General features: G+C 42.3%; 1 protein-coding gene across 2 annotated transcripts in view; it reads right to left on the bottom strand.

Annotated features, from left to right (window-relative positions):
- The window catches only part of pard3ab (par-3 family cell polarity regulator alpha, b), a 185,061-nt gene that overhangs the window by 153,789 nt on the left and 13,963 nt on the right, over positions 1-17,309 (bottom strand). For both annotated transcript variants that reach the window (XM_072668370.1, XM_072668371.1), the window contains exon 2: positions 3,339-3,440. In XM_072668370.1, the coding sequence (XP_072524471.1) occupies positions 3,339-3,440 (102 nt within the window). The remainder of the gene's footprint in view (positions 1-3,338; positions 3,441-17,309) is intronic.

Here is a 17,309-nt window from a genome sequence, read left to right as displayed (position 1 = left end):
TTGGTCGGCCCAGATTTTGGTTCGCTTTCACATCTGCTATTTTGGTTCGGACCAAACTGAAACGAATCTGACCGAATCTGTCCAGACCAACTGCAGGACATATGACCCCTTACAGATATTAATTTTCAAAGCAGCCAAGTTGGTTTTCTTCAATGTTAAGCCAAGCTGTTGCTCGGCAACGACGATCATCGGAGCGATACAGTCGACAAAGTGGAACAGTGTGCCGCTGTCACAAGTTACCTATACACTATACAGAAGATTAGCAATGAGAGAAGATAGATAGAAAATAGCAAAAACATTTTCCAACATCCTAATTTCCCCAACCGTAGTGAGCTGAGTCTGAGGTGCAAAGACAGCTGGACAGATGTTAGTGGTTAAAAATAAAACTGCTGCAATGTTCACGTTGGTGTTCATATGATTCAGACAGAGGTGAAACTGTGGCTCACTAGAATATGCAAAGCCCAGATGCTATTCCTTCATGTTCTCAAATTCACACCATTCAGGAACTATTATAAAATATTCTAACTATCATCAAATATTCAACTATTAACTATTACTACTGAATAGAAATAACTATTTATTACTTGATGTAAATTATTCATTAATTGCAACACATTACTGAGCACTGTGAAACTAGTTACCCAGAACAAATGTATTATGTATTAGCGTGTTGCATTCAGCAAACAATGATCGAACAAATCTAAAGCCCATGGGCGACAACAGAACATCATGTACGATGCGTGTGGAGAAACACCACAAACAACAAACAAATACCACGGACAACAGTAAAACACTACGAAGAACAAGGAGTGTGGATAAACACAATGAACACCACACACCTGAACTGAACTCTGCACAACAATCAGTGTGAATAATAAACACCACAGATAATCTACCGCCATGGACACAACTGAGGGTGAACAAACACCACAGACAACAGTCAACGAGCACCATGGACAACAACAACAACAAATGTTTAACACCACAGCCACACACACACACACACACACACACACACACACACACACACACACACACGCGAAACGAGTGTGAATAAACAACAAACATCTCTATTGGAATTGATCTCTATGGACAACGATAAGTGGGAATAAACACCACAGAAAAAAAAACACCACAACAACAAAGTGAATAAACAGCATGGACAACAGTCGACCACCATGAACAACGTCAAGAGTGAATTAACACAATGGACAACAGTCGACCACCCCAGACAAAAACGAGGGTGACTAAACTCCCTCAGCAGAGCGTTGCAGCAGCAGCAGCAGCACACAGCAACTGGAATCAAACCCATGAGCTCCTAATCCAGCTTGTATCTCTGACCTGCCCCCAACCTTCATAGTGCCAAAATGGACTTAACCACAAAGTCATCATCAAACACAGAAGAGCGTGACAAATGTGAGCGTGTGCCTCACACACACTCACACACACACTCTAACACTCACATACACAGAATCATTGAGAAGAGCTGGCACACGCCACACATATCTCCAGTGACCGAAGTACCATGCATGGATCACCCCACTTCTTTGAACACACCCCAACTAGGTTGGGAATCTGGGGCAGGGCGTGTGCATGTGTGTAACCTCTGATGAGGTCACGGTTGTCACATACACTTAGGGTGAGACGGGGGGGGGGGGCTATCTGAAACTAGACCAGTGACTAAATTAGGAACTTTAGACTACTACTAAAACATTACAGAGAAAGAGCACAGGAGCGCGACAGACAGGCAGGCAGACAGGCAGACAGGCAGGCAGGCGCCCCATAAGTAAAAGAATATGGCATGCACTCACTTTAGAAAGCAGTACTAGGATTGTGTGTTTGTGTTAATGAACAAAGACGACACTTGGACGACTTTCGGGGCCAAATCTGTTACTTATCACCGCTTTAGTAAAGAATCACTGCAGGTCATCAGGAAATACTCACAGAAAGCATTGGAGAGTAATCCAGCTTGGAAAACCATCCAAACCTTCAGAAAAACACCGCCTTCAGCAGCCTGCTCGGTTTACTCACGAGCAGCACAGGGAGGATGGGCGAGCGGGGATCTCTCTCACACACACACAGGCACACATGCAGGCAGGCAGACACGGCTCAACATGGAGTCCCTGAAGCGTTTCCGAAATCAAGGCAAAATGTTCAATTAATCAGGATATTAACAGCACCACCACAGACCTAGTTTGTAAGAATCTGCCACTACCGATGCATTTTGTCTGCGTGTATAAATACAACATAAATATTGTGTATCGTGAAAATTGAATTAAATATCATGATTTTAACCATATCGCCCACCCCTATAAAACCTCACTGTTAATCAAAACAGAGCTGGAATACAGACCCAATTCTAAAACCCCTAAACGGTTACGTAACAGTCTTGACTAATTAATATTCACGCCTCCTTTCAACATCTTCACCTTAAGGAGCTCTTGGGTTGCTTTCGCTGGATGTTTTGAGTCATTATTCATCGGTACTGGGAGGCGTCATCCTATCAGTTTTGCTGCACTTGTCTCATACGGACCAGAATGTGTAGCTTGATACACATCAGTGTATAGAATATATACTACATAAGCTTATAATATACATCCTGCTACTTATCAACAGTCGAATCATCAGTAAATACCAGTAACTCTGATACAGTACATGTGCATACCATAACAGTACCTCCACCATGTTTGACAAACCAAGAACATTGATGTGGTCACTCCTAAAGTTTCTACTGCCTCTCTCATAAGTCTTTTTTTTTTCTTTTTTTTTCTTTTTTTTTAATCCTAATACTGTTCGCTTTCCCTTGCTTAAACATCTCCATAGACTTCATACTGAAAGTTCCCATGAACAGCAATCAACTGCAAATTTAACACTTGAATCTTTTCTATGCTTTATTTGAAGTTATAAGGAAACCGGATACACCTGGCCATGAAACGGCTCATCAGTCAACTGTCCAAGTACTTTTGAGCCCATGATAATAGCTAGAGTTAGGAATTCTTGCTACTCACGTCACTTGATTGGTTTTAATGTTATGACTATGAGTGTACATTCTGTTACAGCCATACTATTTCAATAGATGCTGCACTTCTCTTGTGCAGAAATGAGGTCTATCATGCTGTTCTACAGGAAGGGGAAAATTCTCAAACCATTGACACCTTCCACGTCTTCATCTCTGCATGTGGCAGCCATTTCTCTGGGTTTTAGGACACCACACACTTTGTAATTTCTTCATCATCCATGCTGTCAATTTGAATAAGGTCACGAGGCATTGTTTTGTCGATGGTGAGCGTCTTTAAAGCAGAACACACACAGACACTCTCGCGCAGAACAGCACTCACCCTGTCTTTGTCATCCGCAACATCACACAGCACATCATCCAGATCCAGAATCCCTCCATCGCCGTGCTCCAACCTGTGCACCTGCACCCAGTAACCTGCATCCTGAACGAGAGAGAAAGAGGGAGAGAGAAATTTACTGATTAATGCACGTCATTCTTGGACAATATTGTAAATTCAGACAAACAATTGTTGCCTGTAGAGTCACTGTGATCCAAATTCAGGTACGTAGTTCCACAGGTGAGTCTTCCCATCTAGCTTTCATTTTCCCTGATGGGGAATAATTACCGCATAATTACCAAGTAGGCAAGATTCCACTATTACTGAATAATTTATAGAGCACAAACAGCCTGGAACACACTTCATCAGGAGTTCTTTAAATTCAACATATTTCCACAACATTAGTACCACTAATACTAAGTAGGTCCCCCTTGTGCTGCCAGAACAGATTTGACCATTCGAAGAATGCACTCTACACCCCCTGAAGGCATCCTGTGGTATCTGGAACAGCAAGATGTTAGCAGCAGATCCTTTAAGTCCTGCAAGTTGAAGTGAGCACTAGGTGCCCATGACCTTATTGCAGTTTCCCTGGTCGTCCTTTCTTAAAGCACTTTTGGTAGGTACTGACCACTGCCTACCAGAAAACCCCCACAAGACCTGCTTGATGTTTTGGAGAAGTTCTGACCCAGTCGTCTAGTTGTCACAGTTTGGCTCCTGTCAAAGAGGCTCAGATCCTTATGCTTGCTCATTTTTCCTGCTTTTAACACCTTTATCACCTTTAAGACCTGACTGTCCACTTGCTGTCTGATATGTACAACCCACCCTTTGACAGATGCTACTGTAGATGAATATAATAACTGTTTTGTTTACTTCACCTGTCTTAACTGTAATGTTATGGCTGATCCGTATACATGACATGCTACAGTGTGAGAACAGTGCAGTGTGTGAACATGTGTATTAAATTATTAAATATGCAAAAATTCTGACTTGGGATGAGATGGACATGGAACAATAACTGGATGTGATAAAATAATAATAATAAACTTTGAAGTAAGCAAAAGCAGTTCTGGTCATTTTTAGGGCTGCCTCTTGCAGGCCATCAGTCGAAGACCTGTCAGTTGACAGAGTTGAGAGGTTTTTGAAAAATTAAAAATGGACAAAAGTGTACAAAAGGCACAAGGATTCCATTTTAATAAAGAATTATAAATAATCAGAATCAGGTTTATTTTTATATTTCTATAATCTGCCACGCTGACTAAAAATCTGTGACAACATGCACTGCTGGTTCACTGAGGCAGGCTGAAGCTGAGGCGGAGGCAAGTTAAGTTAGCAATGATGATGATGTTCCAGAAAAAGTCTAAAGTCTGGAGACATTTTTGAAACTTTTGAAGGAGAAACTAAGTTAAATGTGAGCTCTGTCCGCAAGAACTGTTGCATCACTCAACAACACCCAACATGACAAGCCTACTGAAATGGGCAAATTAATGTGGTCACTCCTAAAGTTTCTACAGCCTCCCTCATAAGTCGTGTTTTTTTTTTTTTTTTTAATCCTGATAATGGTCGCTTTCACCTGCTTGAACATCTCCATAGACTTCATTCTGACAGTTCCCATGAACAGCCATCAACTGCAAATACAACACTTGGAACCAACTCCAGACTGTTGAGGCAAGCTGAAGCTGAGGCGGAGGCAAGTAAAGTTGGCAAGGATGATGTTTCAGAAAAAGTCTAAGGTCTGGAGACATACTAACTTAACAAACTAATAGCTGTTTAGTGATGCAGCAACACCCAACATGACAAGCCAATTGATGACAAGAAATTGCTATAGGCGGCCATTCTCCAATTATCTGGGCAGATTTAATGCAGGCAGTAAGTTCATATACATAATTTAACTACACATGTTCTGTATATCTCCACTGGAAACATCAATGTGGGAAAGCAGTAAATCTGCCTTGTGATTTAGAACGGTTAGCTGTTTGCTGTGCAGGAATAGGAGAGTGAAGACAACTATTTGCTTTTATCATCTAAAATGTTTCAGAATGTAAATCACAAGCGGTTAATTTGATTATTTATTCGATTACATCTAATAAAAGTCACCTAAAGTCTGTAGAAGATGAGAAAATATTATTTCGGGCGTCAGGTCCACCATTTTTCTTTTTATCTAAACATTCGGCAGATTCAAATGGTGGCTTGTGTTTTGCTTATTTTGTTTTTTAGGTCTTTGAGGTTTTTTATGTTTAAAGAGAAATCCCTGTTAAAGAAGCAATTTTAATGTCAAGAGCTTATTTTAAACAATCGAGCTGCTGTCTGTCCCACATTTTAAGAAAACGCTTGCTAAAAGAAAAAATCTAGTCTCAGTATTCTACAAATCCATATGGCAAGCAGATATTATACGTTGGTAATTAAAACGGTCTGCAATCTTTCATTATAAAATTTTTTAAATGCTAAAAAATACATCCTTATACAGGGAAAAACAATAAACAAAGAGTCTAACCTTCGAATTAAACGGTCAGACCCGAGTCCGGTACAGGCCTAGTAATTTTCACAGTCCAAATTTTTTACTATGCATACACAATCCGTGAAAACGCCAGCCACAGCACTACATTTACATCTACATTTACGGCATTTAGCAGACTCTCTTACCCAGAGTGACTTACAAAAGTGCTTTGCTATTCACTCAAGGATAACCTCCGCCAGTTTGAATAGACTAAAAAATTAAAGATACCTCTAAGCTTAGACACTACTAAACACAAGTCAATATGGAGACCATAATACTCTACTATTCGCCCAAGTAAGCCTGGACGCTTGTCTTTTGTGGATCTTAAGGGATGGCGGGTCAAGCGGAGCCGTACTTGAAGCTAGAAGGGCTCTTGCTACTGATCGGCTTTTGGCCATTGATATCAGGTACGGATGGGCTGGTCCATTGTTGGCTTTGTCAAGGTTTTGAATCTGATGCGGGCAGCAGCTACAGGAAGCCAGTAAAGAGAGCGCAGCAGTGGAGTGGTATGGGATGGTGGCATATTACCATAAATCAAACCCTGAGAACAAACGGCAAAGATTCAGCTTTAAAGTGGTACAGTAATGAAAGCGTGATGAAAATGCTGTACATCATCATCCTCCGCCGCCGCCGCCTGAACATTTACAGGGAGACTTTAGCGACGGTTGAGTCAATGTCCTTCTGTTCTTTCCTCCGCAGAGAGAAAAGCACCTACTGCCTGAGGTAATTGTGCGTAGGGTACAGATGTAGAAGATAGGCCAAAGGAAATGCTGCAGTACTTCTTGAAAAATGCAGTTAACCGGCCCTGTAAATAATAGAGGGGTTCAAATCACACCACAGCTACTCAAACACACAATACACAGCCTGTTGGCAAAATCAGTACGGCTGCAGCTGGGACACACGTTTCTCTTTGTGCTCTCTTAAACTGCACCTTAGAATAGAGCTGCACAAAGTACTGCAAGTTCAGCCAACTTTCAATACCTTAATAAGCCGACACTGGGTTAACATGCTCTTTTGCCTGCATTGTAAGTTCCAACAATTTGTATGAATTAAAAAAATTACTAAATAAATAAATAAATATTCCTACAAATAAATGGAGTCATTAAAAACCTGGTGTTCAGACACTGGTGAGTGTTTGAAATGTTTTGACACTGCATGGTTCGGTATAGTTTGACGGCCATGCATCACTTCATACTGTAAAAACTCCCACTAATGCAAAAATCCCAGAAATGTAACAATTGTGACTTTGGACAAAAATGCAATGAGAACCTAATAATGTAATAACCTGAATAATAATATAATACAAGGTTGTGACCACTGCTGTTCATCAGTATCATTTTCACCAATTTATTCATTTTCATTTTATTACATTTTCAGGTGGATTATTTGTAGTCATTTATGTAGTCACATATATTATTGGATGTTATACAATTTTGTCTGAAATGAGGACCAAATGTAGTTACACATCTGCAATTATTAAAAATTCATTGCAATGCTATGTGCTACAAATCCTATCAGAAAAGTTTGTAAAACAAAATCAGGTAAAAAAAGTATTGGGACACCTGCTCAATTATTGTTTCTTCTGAAATCAAGGGTGACTGGGTGCGGGGTGGGGTGTGGCTGCTTATCTGCTTGTTGCTGGAGTAACTGTCTCTACTGTCCAGGGAAAGCTTTATACATGATCAATTTTGGAGAATTTCTGTGAAAATCTGACTGCATTCAGCAACAAGTGTGTTTGTAAGGTCAGGACTTTGGACTATCACGACCCTACCTCATCCCCAGCTCACCCCGAAAGTATTGGATGAAGCACCATCATTCTAGAAAACACAGTTCCACTGCTCCACAGCTCAATGCTCAATACTCCTCCAGCCCACTCCAAGCATTAAGAATCGTGCCCATAGGTCCATAACTATCTGCACCAGAGAGTCCCATTCTACTTGCAATACTTCTCTACAGAGACTCAACAGCTCAATGCATTCCTTATTAGGGGTGTCCACAAACATTTGGACATATAATGTACCTGAGGATCAGGTATTAGGTGTCAGTACTCAGGCCCTGCTAAGGCTGAGGTGTTGAATATTTAACAGCAGCACGCTGAAGTAACTATAAAATCACACACAACATAATACTGGATCTATCCAGAGGTCTTCATATCTAGACACTGAACCCAGTTTCAAGTCCATGACATTGTTCTCACTGGACATTAAGGGAACAGTCCATGTAATCGGTAGCCTACCAGCACTGGAAACTGGAATCAAGGTCCAGATTTGCAAACAAGGGGCTAGGCTATTAGCAGTGCAGTTTAATTCAAGACTAGGCTTAAGTCATGTCCACAAAACCAGTCCAGTCCATATGTTCAGTCCAAGAACTCAGCTACTTTAAGATGCACCCATTATTAGAATCGCTATAGAAAAGCCCTAGCCTAGTAGAGTGGTGTAACGACCCCAAGCATTGGGCTGACTTCCTCCGGAGTGACAGACCTCCATCCAATACCTTTAGGATGATCGTTGCGATCCAGAACTAGGCATCCAACATCAGTACCACACCTGGTCGGTGTGGCGCAACAGATAACACCACTACCTGCCAGTGAGCTACCTCACCATGTGGGAGACTGGGGTTCGATTCCCAGTCTGGGTGGCTATGCTGTGCTACACCAATAAGAGTCCTTAGACAAGACTCCTAACACTACGTTGGCCCACCTCTGTAATACAGGTAACCTTGTAAGTCGCTCTGGATAAGAGCGTCAGCTAAATGTACAAATGTACAAATGTATAAATGTACAAATGTACCTCACTAATACACTTAAATGCTTTGCTCAGGGCATTCATCACATGTATTCTATTCACACAGCCCTAATGCAGGGACACCAATCATCATAAGACCCCTTTAAAACACACTACAACCAACACGTCTGACCTCAGCTCTAGTTCAATCCCGGATGAGACAAAACCCAGGACACCGGGTAAACAAAGACATCAAGGTGAGACGACAGCAGTCGTTCTGATTGTGAGGTCACAATGCCTTGGAATTCACAAGCCAATCGGAGCAAACTCTACCTGTGTGGTCCGGCCCCTCTCCTCCCTGAGCCTCTTCTGCAGCGAGAAGTGATGCTTCCACATACAAATGCAAGCTGAACACACACACTCTTGCTTACGTTGATGCCCTTACTCACACAATCACACCCACTTCTTTCTTACTCTTCAAAACCAGTCCTTATTTCCTTTTTCTCTCTCTCTCTCTCTCTCTCTCTCTCTCTCTCTCTCTACCTTTCTTTTTCACTGTACACCTCAGTGCTGCGTCCTACACGAGGGTGCATTTGGTAACATGAGAAGTTCATTCGGAGACAGTGGAGACACTGCTGTGTGTGTGTGCGTGAGTAAACCGAGAGGTTTCACAGTGTTAAGGCCAAAGAGAATGAACGTGTGTATCAGATGGCTCTGGTCACAGGGCAGACCCACATACTCCGTTCTCAGCCTCATCTAGAATAATAATACAAATAAAAATGACAGCAATATTTATGTATTTACAATAAATAATTACACAGCAAAATTAATGTGCATGTTAGGGCCTGATTATTATGAAAACCTTGATGGGGGGAAAATCATACCATCATAAAGTCTCAGTCTTTCAGCAGTATCCACCTTATTCAGCCACGCCCACTTTCAAGAGTTCATTGACTTTGGACAAAAATGTAATGAGAACCTAATAATGTAATAACCTGAATAATAATATAATACAAGGCTGCGACCACTGCTGTCATATATCAGTATCATTTTTTATCATTTTTCAGGTGGGTTTTTCAGGTGGGTCAACCTTATTGGATGTTATACCACTTTGTCTGAAAGGAGGACCAAATGTAGTTACATGTTAACATGTAGTTAGGAGTTGGTAAAACAAAACAATCAGGAAAAAAAAAGTATTGGGACACCTGCATAATTGTTTCTTCTGAAATCTTCATTTCTAATAGTTTATGGCTGTGTCGTCTTAAAGGTGAATGCAGTCTGAGGTGGGATACTGCTGTGGACATTGGTCATAAAGGACCATAAAGCAGCTAGCTGCACTAACCCAATATTCAAATACAATTCAAGTGGATTGCTGTTATTTGGAGCTAATCCTGGACGCCCACTGCCCTGCACTTTTAGTGGACTCCCCGCTTTAACACCCCGGCAACTCTGTAAGGACGTGTTAATGAGCTGATTAGAGTAATCAGGTGTGCCTTTCTTTCAACTATGGTGACCCTCTTTAACGGAGCAGGTTACTGCTCATTTTTAATGTTAGATTAAAACCACAGGCCAACGTGGCCACCTTTAATGGAGGATAACGGCCTTCTCACCCCAGGACAAATTCAAGTCTGGCTGACTGACAGCCCACTTCTAAACATTTCAGAAAGCTGAAATTAACTGAATCAATTTCCCTCCACGGTTTTGGATATGTAGCTCACTCTCTAAGCTAGCCTTTGCTTAGGTCCACCAAGTATCAGACAGCTCAGTGTAGCAGAGCTATTAACAAGTATAGACAGATTCTGCTGCGTTTGGACTCCTAGCCGGCTATCTAGGCTTAGATAAGTTAGCTTGCAGGCAAAACACTACAGCACAATCAGTGTTCCAGCTAACTGAGGCTCAAATCACACACACTATTAGAGGGATGAAGCCTCATATCGGAGAGCACAAAGTCGAGTAAATGGTCTTAGGAGTGCTTTCGACTGTTGTCCGGGGCATTTAATAGACTGGTTCATCCATGTTTGCTTGCTTTCCCTTTTAATCGAATTTAACTAAACAGTGACCCCTGCAAATGTCCTTCCTGCCCTGCCTTTTAAACCCAGAGCAGAGAACAATGCTGTAGCTCCAGACCTACACAATCATGGTGAGTGCTCTGGGACGAACTCTAATCCGGACCCATGCTTAGTGTACCTGAATCGCACCTGATTTACTCTGCTCAATTTGCTAAAATGTGACTACCTCCTCCTACCTTCCCACTGTCCCAGGATAATCTATGCAGACTTGACCAAGTTTACACACCATGGACAACGACTCTGACATGGTTAGCTGTTTGGCCAAGAGGTGCTACAATCTTCAGCCACCAGCGCTAGTTAGACCCTTTAATAGTTGTTATTTTTTTATTCCTACATCCACTCACTGTTTTTCTGGTCTTAAGCACAGTAACAGAAGTTCGATGGGACAAATGAGCCAAAACATTAAGACGTGGCGCTTATTATTCCATTACAGCAGCACTTGTCAAGGTCTGAGATTATTATTACAATATTAGACAGTAACAATCAACTATTCTTGCCAACATGCTGGATTCAGGAGAAATGCTCAGGCGTAAAGAGTATTGTCCACTGTCAAAAGCACCGTCAGTGGACATGCAAACGCTTAGACTGGATACGGAGCAATCCGGAAGATCTCCTGGTCTGGTGGGATGCGCTGGCTCCACATCACACCTGACAGAAGTTCAAGAATTTGCTGTACATTTGCTGTTGGTGCCAGATAGAACAGGACACTTTCAGAGATCTTAAAAAGCTGTTTTGGTGGCACACAGATGTCCATCTGCATGTTAGGCTGGTAGTCTTAATGTTATGGCTCATCAGTGTAGACTTGTGTACCTCAACTGAGAACTGGAGCAAACCAGGACATCAAATTTTATTTCCGAGCCACAAGTCCACAGTCATAACAGACAAGCTATTGGGGAGCGGGAAAATAAAGTATGACCACATGAAGATCTGGGAAGCAGCAGAATCAGGGAGACCTGAGGGAGTGTTTTGGAGCTGAAGGGTCATGAAGAAACACCTACATATAATAGAGGAGGTGTGTAGAGTCTTCACCCTCCTGTACTGCACGGTAACGCCAACAGGTCTGGCTGCCAGGCCCCAACATGCAGAAACCAAGACCCGTTTCACAACCCGACTTAACTACTCATTTACTAACCCACACACACACCCTAACTGACCGCCCTCTGTGTGAGTGCGTGTGTGCGCGCGCGTGCGTGTGTGTGTTTGTGGCACAAACTCCTCCACCCATAAGAGCTGTTTACACTAAAGAGTGAAGTGGGGCAAAACTTGTAAAACATTTCTAGGCTTCAAACAGAACACACACACACACACACACACACACACACACACACACACAGAGAGAGAGAGATGAAAGAGTACTTCAGTTTTAACACACTGCTTGGTTCCCCAGGGAAAGCTTTCTGACGTCACACTAGGAGGCTCTGGGGGACCACTTCTAAAATCCAAACTGCCAGCTCCAAATCTCTCACTTAAACCCCTCTACAGAGTTTTACAGAGAGGGTAAAAGTGCAGGTAGTACAGAGAGAGTGTACAACACAAGAAAACTAAAGGTTTCATTTAACATCTAGCAAAACAAACAATATCATATCAAATTAAATCACGTTTATGGTCACGTTACATTACACAGGTGTAAAGGTGAGTGAAAAACTTAGGTGCATCGTCCCTTGTGGTAGCCAAAACAGATATTTACAAAATATAAAAATATACAGGGTATACATACATTACCTCCCACTATACATATACTATACAAACACTATACATACCTGCTCTTTGATGTTAACAGGATTTCCTGGCCAAGTAAACACGATCGTGTAATTATCATGACAGACCTAGCTCTATTAAAATCAGTTTTTATTCTACTGTCAAAAAGAATACAAACTATAAAATAAAGTATTTCACATTTTACCTTTTTTTTTTTACTGCTATTCGTGTTTAAACACTGATTTAGCACTAATTTGAAAGTATAATAATAATAATATAAAAATAAATCAGTCTCTAATCAGTTATAAGTTTCAGTTTTTATTTTCAATGTTTCAGCGTTCTTTCAGCTGCATACTAAAGTCCTTTCCTTTTTTTTTTTTTTTTTTTCTTTTTTTTTTAGAAATAGTACATTATTTATAGACAAAACAAATGTGTGATGGGGTGGAAAGCCAAACTGAAGGATGCACACAAACCCCAAAAAATCTTACAAAATTATGCAACAGAGCCACACATAATTTTTTAAATAATAAGAAAAAAAATCTGTTAAAAATAACATTAAATACGCACATAAGCACATGATGAAGCACAATGTCTAATCAAATACTGCAGATGCAAATCACACCTGGTTTTCAGAAGGACTCATTTACTGTATGCACAACTGTACAGAAAGAGGTTAGAGTGTGTGTGTGAGTGTGTGTGTGTGTGTTCGCATGCGGGTAATAAATTGATTTACTCAGACGAGTTAATGGCTAATGAACTCTAGACTGCCAAAGAGTCTTTAAATATAAATCACTGATAAATGGTCCTACAACGACTGAGTGTGTGTGTCAGGGCTAAGAATAGTCTCGCACATATGGTCATTACAGCCCACATCCCTGAGGGCAGAGCTGAAAACTTCAACTCTCATTTGAAATTCATATTTCGGCGAGGGGGGGGGGGGGGGTTTCAGGGGATGGACTGATTGTGTGTGTAACTGGGGGATCTACAGAATACTGAGAGTCCTATGGCTTTATGGGTGAAACCTCTCTTTTCCAGGCCCAACCAAAAAATCATTCCATGAGCTCTTTGAGCAGACAATCAACTTTTCCGTAGAAAAAAAGAACCCATTAAGAACTTTACTGTATAAAAATCCTCACCCTACACACACAGGCTAGTAGGCTAGTTCCACGGCTGTCTCAGGCTTTATCTTCACCTCAGTTAAACCCAGGAGACAAACGTACACACAAACAAAACAAGGCACCAGCTGTTTTGATTGTGATGTCACAATGCAGTAGAGTTTACAAGCCAATCAGCGCAGGCCGTGTAGTCCCACACCATTCTACCAACCTGAGCCTGCGGTATAAAATGTGCACACAGCATTAATACACATATACAAACATATTGACACAGTCATGCAAAAACTTGTATCGACAAATTGTTAAACTTCACAGAAGAAGGGAAAAACCTTCTAAACTTTTAATAGAAGTCAAAAAATGTAAAAAGATTTTATTCCAAGGCATTTCGGAGGATTTCTATTGGTCTATTCATCAATTTCGTAAAGTATCAACACAGTGTAAAAACACTGTTAAGAGGAGGAAGAAAAAAAAAGGTAGATAGAATAGAATAGGACTACAGGTGTGGGCTAGAGGGGTATAAAGCTCCCAGCATTGAGCTGTGGAGCAGTGGAACTGTGTTGGAACTCTGGAATGATGGTGCTCTAGCACATACTTTCGGGGTGAGTTGGGGAGTGGTGATCATCAAACATCCTGACCCCACTAACACACTTGTCGTTGAATGCCATCAAACCCTTACAGCAGTGCTCCAGAATCAAGAGGAAAGCCATCCCTGAACAGTAGAAACAGTTACTCCAACAGAAGCAGGATGAAGAAACAATAAATGAGCAGGTGTCCCAATACTTTTCTTCTGTACATATACATATTTAACACGTGGAGGAGCTATCAGACATTTCATCGAAAACACTAGAACAGGCTGTCTCTGCCAAGCACCCTCTCCCCATGTCCATCTGTCTTTCACACTCTGTAGGTGTTCTTCTCAACTTCACACCTCCATGTGTTTAACACCTTGTTAAGAGTGGCCCTGGCTGGCAGCTCAGTGGCATGGTGAACGCGAGACTGGATTCTCTGACCAGCAGCACCATCCCTAACCTTTTAGAAGCGTGTCCTTTTTCCTCAAACACACCAGAGCGACCCTTTTGTCCAACTTGAGAGCTGAGCGCAATCACACAGTAAATCAGAGGGTCAGGTGAAGAGAGAGAGCGATGGCTTGGAGAGAAAGAGAGAGCGAGACAGCCGCGGCTCACCGGAGCAAATACCCATAACACAGCTGCCTGCTTATGTAACCGTGAGGAGAGGCTTCCTGACGTGCCTGCCTCTCTCTCTCGCTCACACTCTCTTCCTTTCTTTTCCTGTCTCGCTCTCCTCTACCCGCTCTTCTCTCAGCATCTGGAATCCTCAGCTGATAGGAAAAGGAAAAGGCTCACATTACAAAGGTGTGAGGATTTAGGAGAACCTTCTATTCTTTGATAACTGCATTAGCCCGGCATCCCGACTGACTACATAACCCTCAGCCAGCGGTCTTAGCCGATCAGCTGAAGTTCTAGAGTCGAGAAATTGCGGACCAGTGTTCCAGGGCGTCTGCTCCCTGAAAACAGCCACTGCAGCGTTTCTGACACCTTTATAAGGCAAAGAGCTGCTCCTCTCCACCAGCTAAAATTAGCAACAGAGTGGAAATCAATTTCACTAAGACTAGATTAACCCCCCTACACACTCATACACACACTCAAACCCATTATGCTGAAACATCACAGCCATTAATCACCAGTCATAGCCTAAACCAGGATCGTTTAATGATCCAAGCTCCAATGGAAAAGAGCTCCAGGAGCAAGCCGAGGGCCGCGGCAGTAGGAAAAACACCCTAAAGGCTTGAGGAAGAAGCACAGACAGGAACCAAGAAACCCTATCCTACCCTGGGTTGCACTTGATCATGGAGACAGTCATGAATGTTGGGGCTCCTGAGTGGTGTAGTCGGCTAAGCTAGTTGCCCAATCATTGGAAGACCACAGTTTTAATCTAGGACCGCGGTCTCAAACCCTGAAACCTACCCGCAGACTAATCCACCTTACCCGATCCTACTCCTTACAGCCTTCAGAAGTTCTTGATTGGCTGAATGGAGCTAGTTAATTTATTTGGACTAGAGTTTATAGGAAGGTTGGCTAGCTCTCCAGGATGAGGGTTAGAAGGAATAAGGAAGACCCCCAGAGGATCGAACCGGCGACCTTCCGGTCACAAGGCCACTTATGCAACCAATCAGGCCATGGCTGCTACAAACGGACAACTCGGATTTATAGTGATGCCACAGCCATCTGTAGTTGGCAGTTTAAGAAGATAAGATAATTCGGTGAAGAAAGCTGGGGCTCTCAAGTGGTGCAACGGTCTAAACGTTTGCCACAAGCATTGCTGCCTTCAAACATTCTCGATTACCAGAATAGGGTGCGTTGATTTTGTATTCCAGTTGAAACTTGCAGGACGGTCGGATGGACAACACTGATCTACGTTGATGACACAGCCAGTTGTAGCCGGCAGTCGAACAGAGCATAACTCCCGAGTGACCAACAACAGCATTCTCCAACCATGCTCCAGGGGAGATGCACCTTCCAAGACTTTGGCCCTAACCCTAATGCACCCTACCTGACCCAACTAACTGCTGCCTTCAGAAGTTCCTGATTGGCTGAATGGGTTTGGATTTGGATTCCAGTTGAAAGGTGAAGGGTTGGATGCCACAGCCATCCCTAGCCAGCACTCCAAAAAAAGAGCACAATGGAGTGAGAGATGGCAATGAAGGTTGAGGATCTGGCACACGCTTAGACTGTTGCACCACTCGGGAGCCCAAACTTTCATCACCATTATCCTGGTTCGCCCACCATGCCTCTTCGTACTCTTCTTGGAAAATTTCTCATGTCACTATTAATACATGAATCTGCATTGTCTACATGATAAGCACTTAACAGCACTGAATATCTGGGCAATTTTTGTTATTAGACCATGATAAAGTCTTAAGGGGAACCCTGAATGACTGTAGACTATCAATAGAGCAATGGCTACACTTCTGTCCAGCCACAGCCACTCTTCCGCTCAGCAGGCTGTTTGTGTTCAGGCTGCATCCTGCAGGTGCAGAGCTGCCATTGTTTCCAGTACATGCACTGCCATCACAACTCCACTGTTCGGCATCTGGATAAAGGAAATGGATGTATAGCAGGGCTGCAGCTAATGATTCATCTAGCAGATATTGCTTTGTTTAATTTATGAATGAAAACCGTTCATTTCCCATCGGACAGAGGATTAGATACTTCAGCCTAGTGAAAGATTGCTGTGCGAGGCCTTGGTGGACTGTTCGCGTAGCATGAACAGTTCAGTGATGTTATTTTCCCAGTCTGTCAGTCGTCAAAAAACATGTTCAGGAATTACCGTGCTGAACCCTTGAGAGAAAAGTGATGACCAACAGCCAATAAGAGTGCGAGAGAGGCAAAGAATGAAATTTCCTATATAGCAAAAAGGAGTGGAAAATGAAAAGCTGAAAAACAACGGACCAAGGACTCAAACCGAAGAACTGTCCGCGTCCAAATAACACGTCGTTTTTTACAGTGAGCTCAAGCGCATTCCCGGTGATAATCCCAGCGCTCACCACAAAAACAATTGGTGAGGTAATGTCCACTTTACCTGCTGTGTGAACCTAGCTTTTGAAATCACATGCTTTAAATTCCGCATGTCTTCAACCATAAACGATCATAGAAAGGCAAGAAACAGACCCAGCAGACAAAGTCAATTTGGTTTATTTGTAATCTCAGAGGTAAGCAGCACCACATCAAATTACTGAGGCTTCCGAATTTCTCCAGACATAAAAACCACAGAAGCGCAAAAACAGTCAGACTGCCTTTAAAGGTTACAGACAGTACTGCTGTTTAGCTTGACTAGATATTTCTATTTTATTTCTG

This window comes from Salminus brasiliensis, chromosome 23 (assembly GCF_030463535.1).
Source record: "Salminus brasiliensis chromosome 23, fSalBra1.hap2, whole genome shotgun sequence".
Taxonomy (NCBI): Eukaryota; Metazoa; Chordata; class Actinopteri; order Characiformes; family Bryconidae; genus Salminus; species Salminus brasiliensis.
This window is presented reverse-complemented; position numbering and strand designations above follow the sequence as displayed.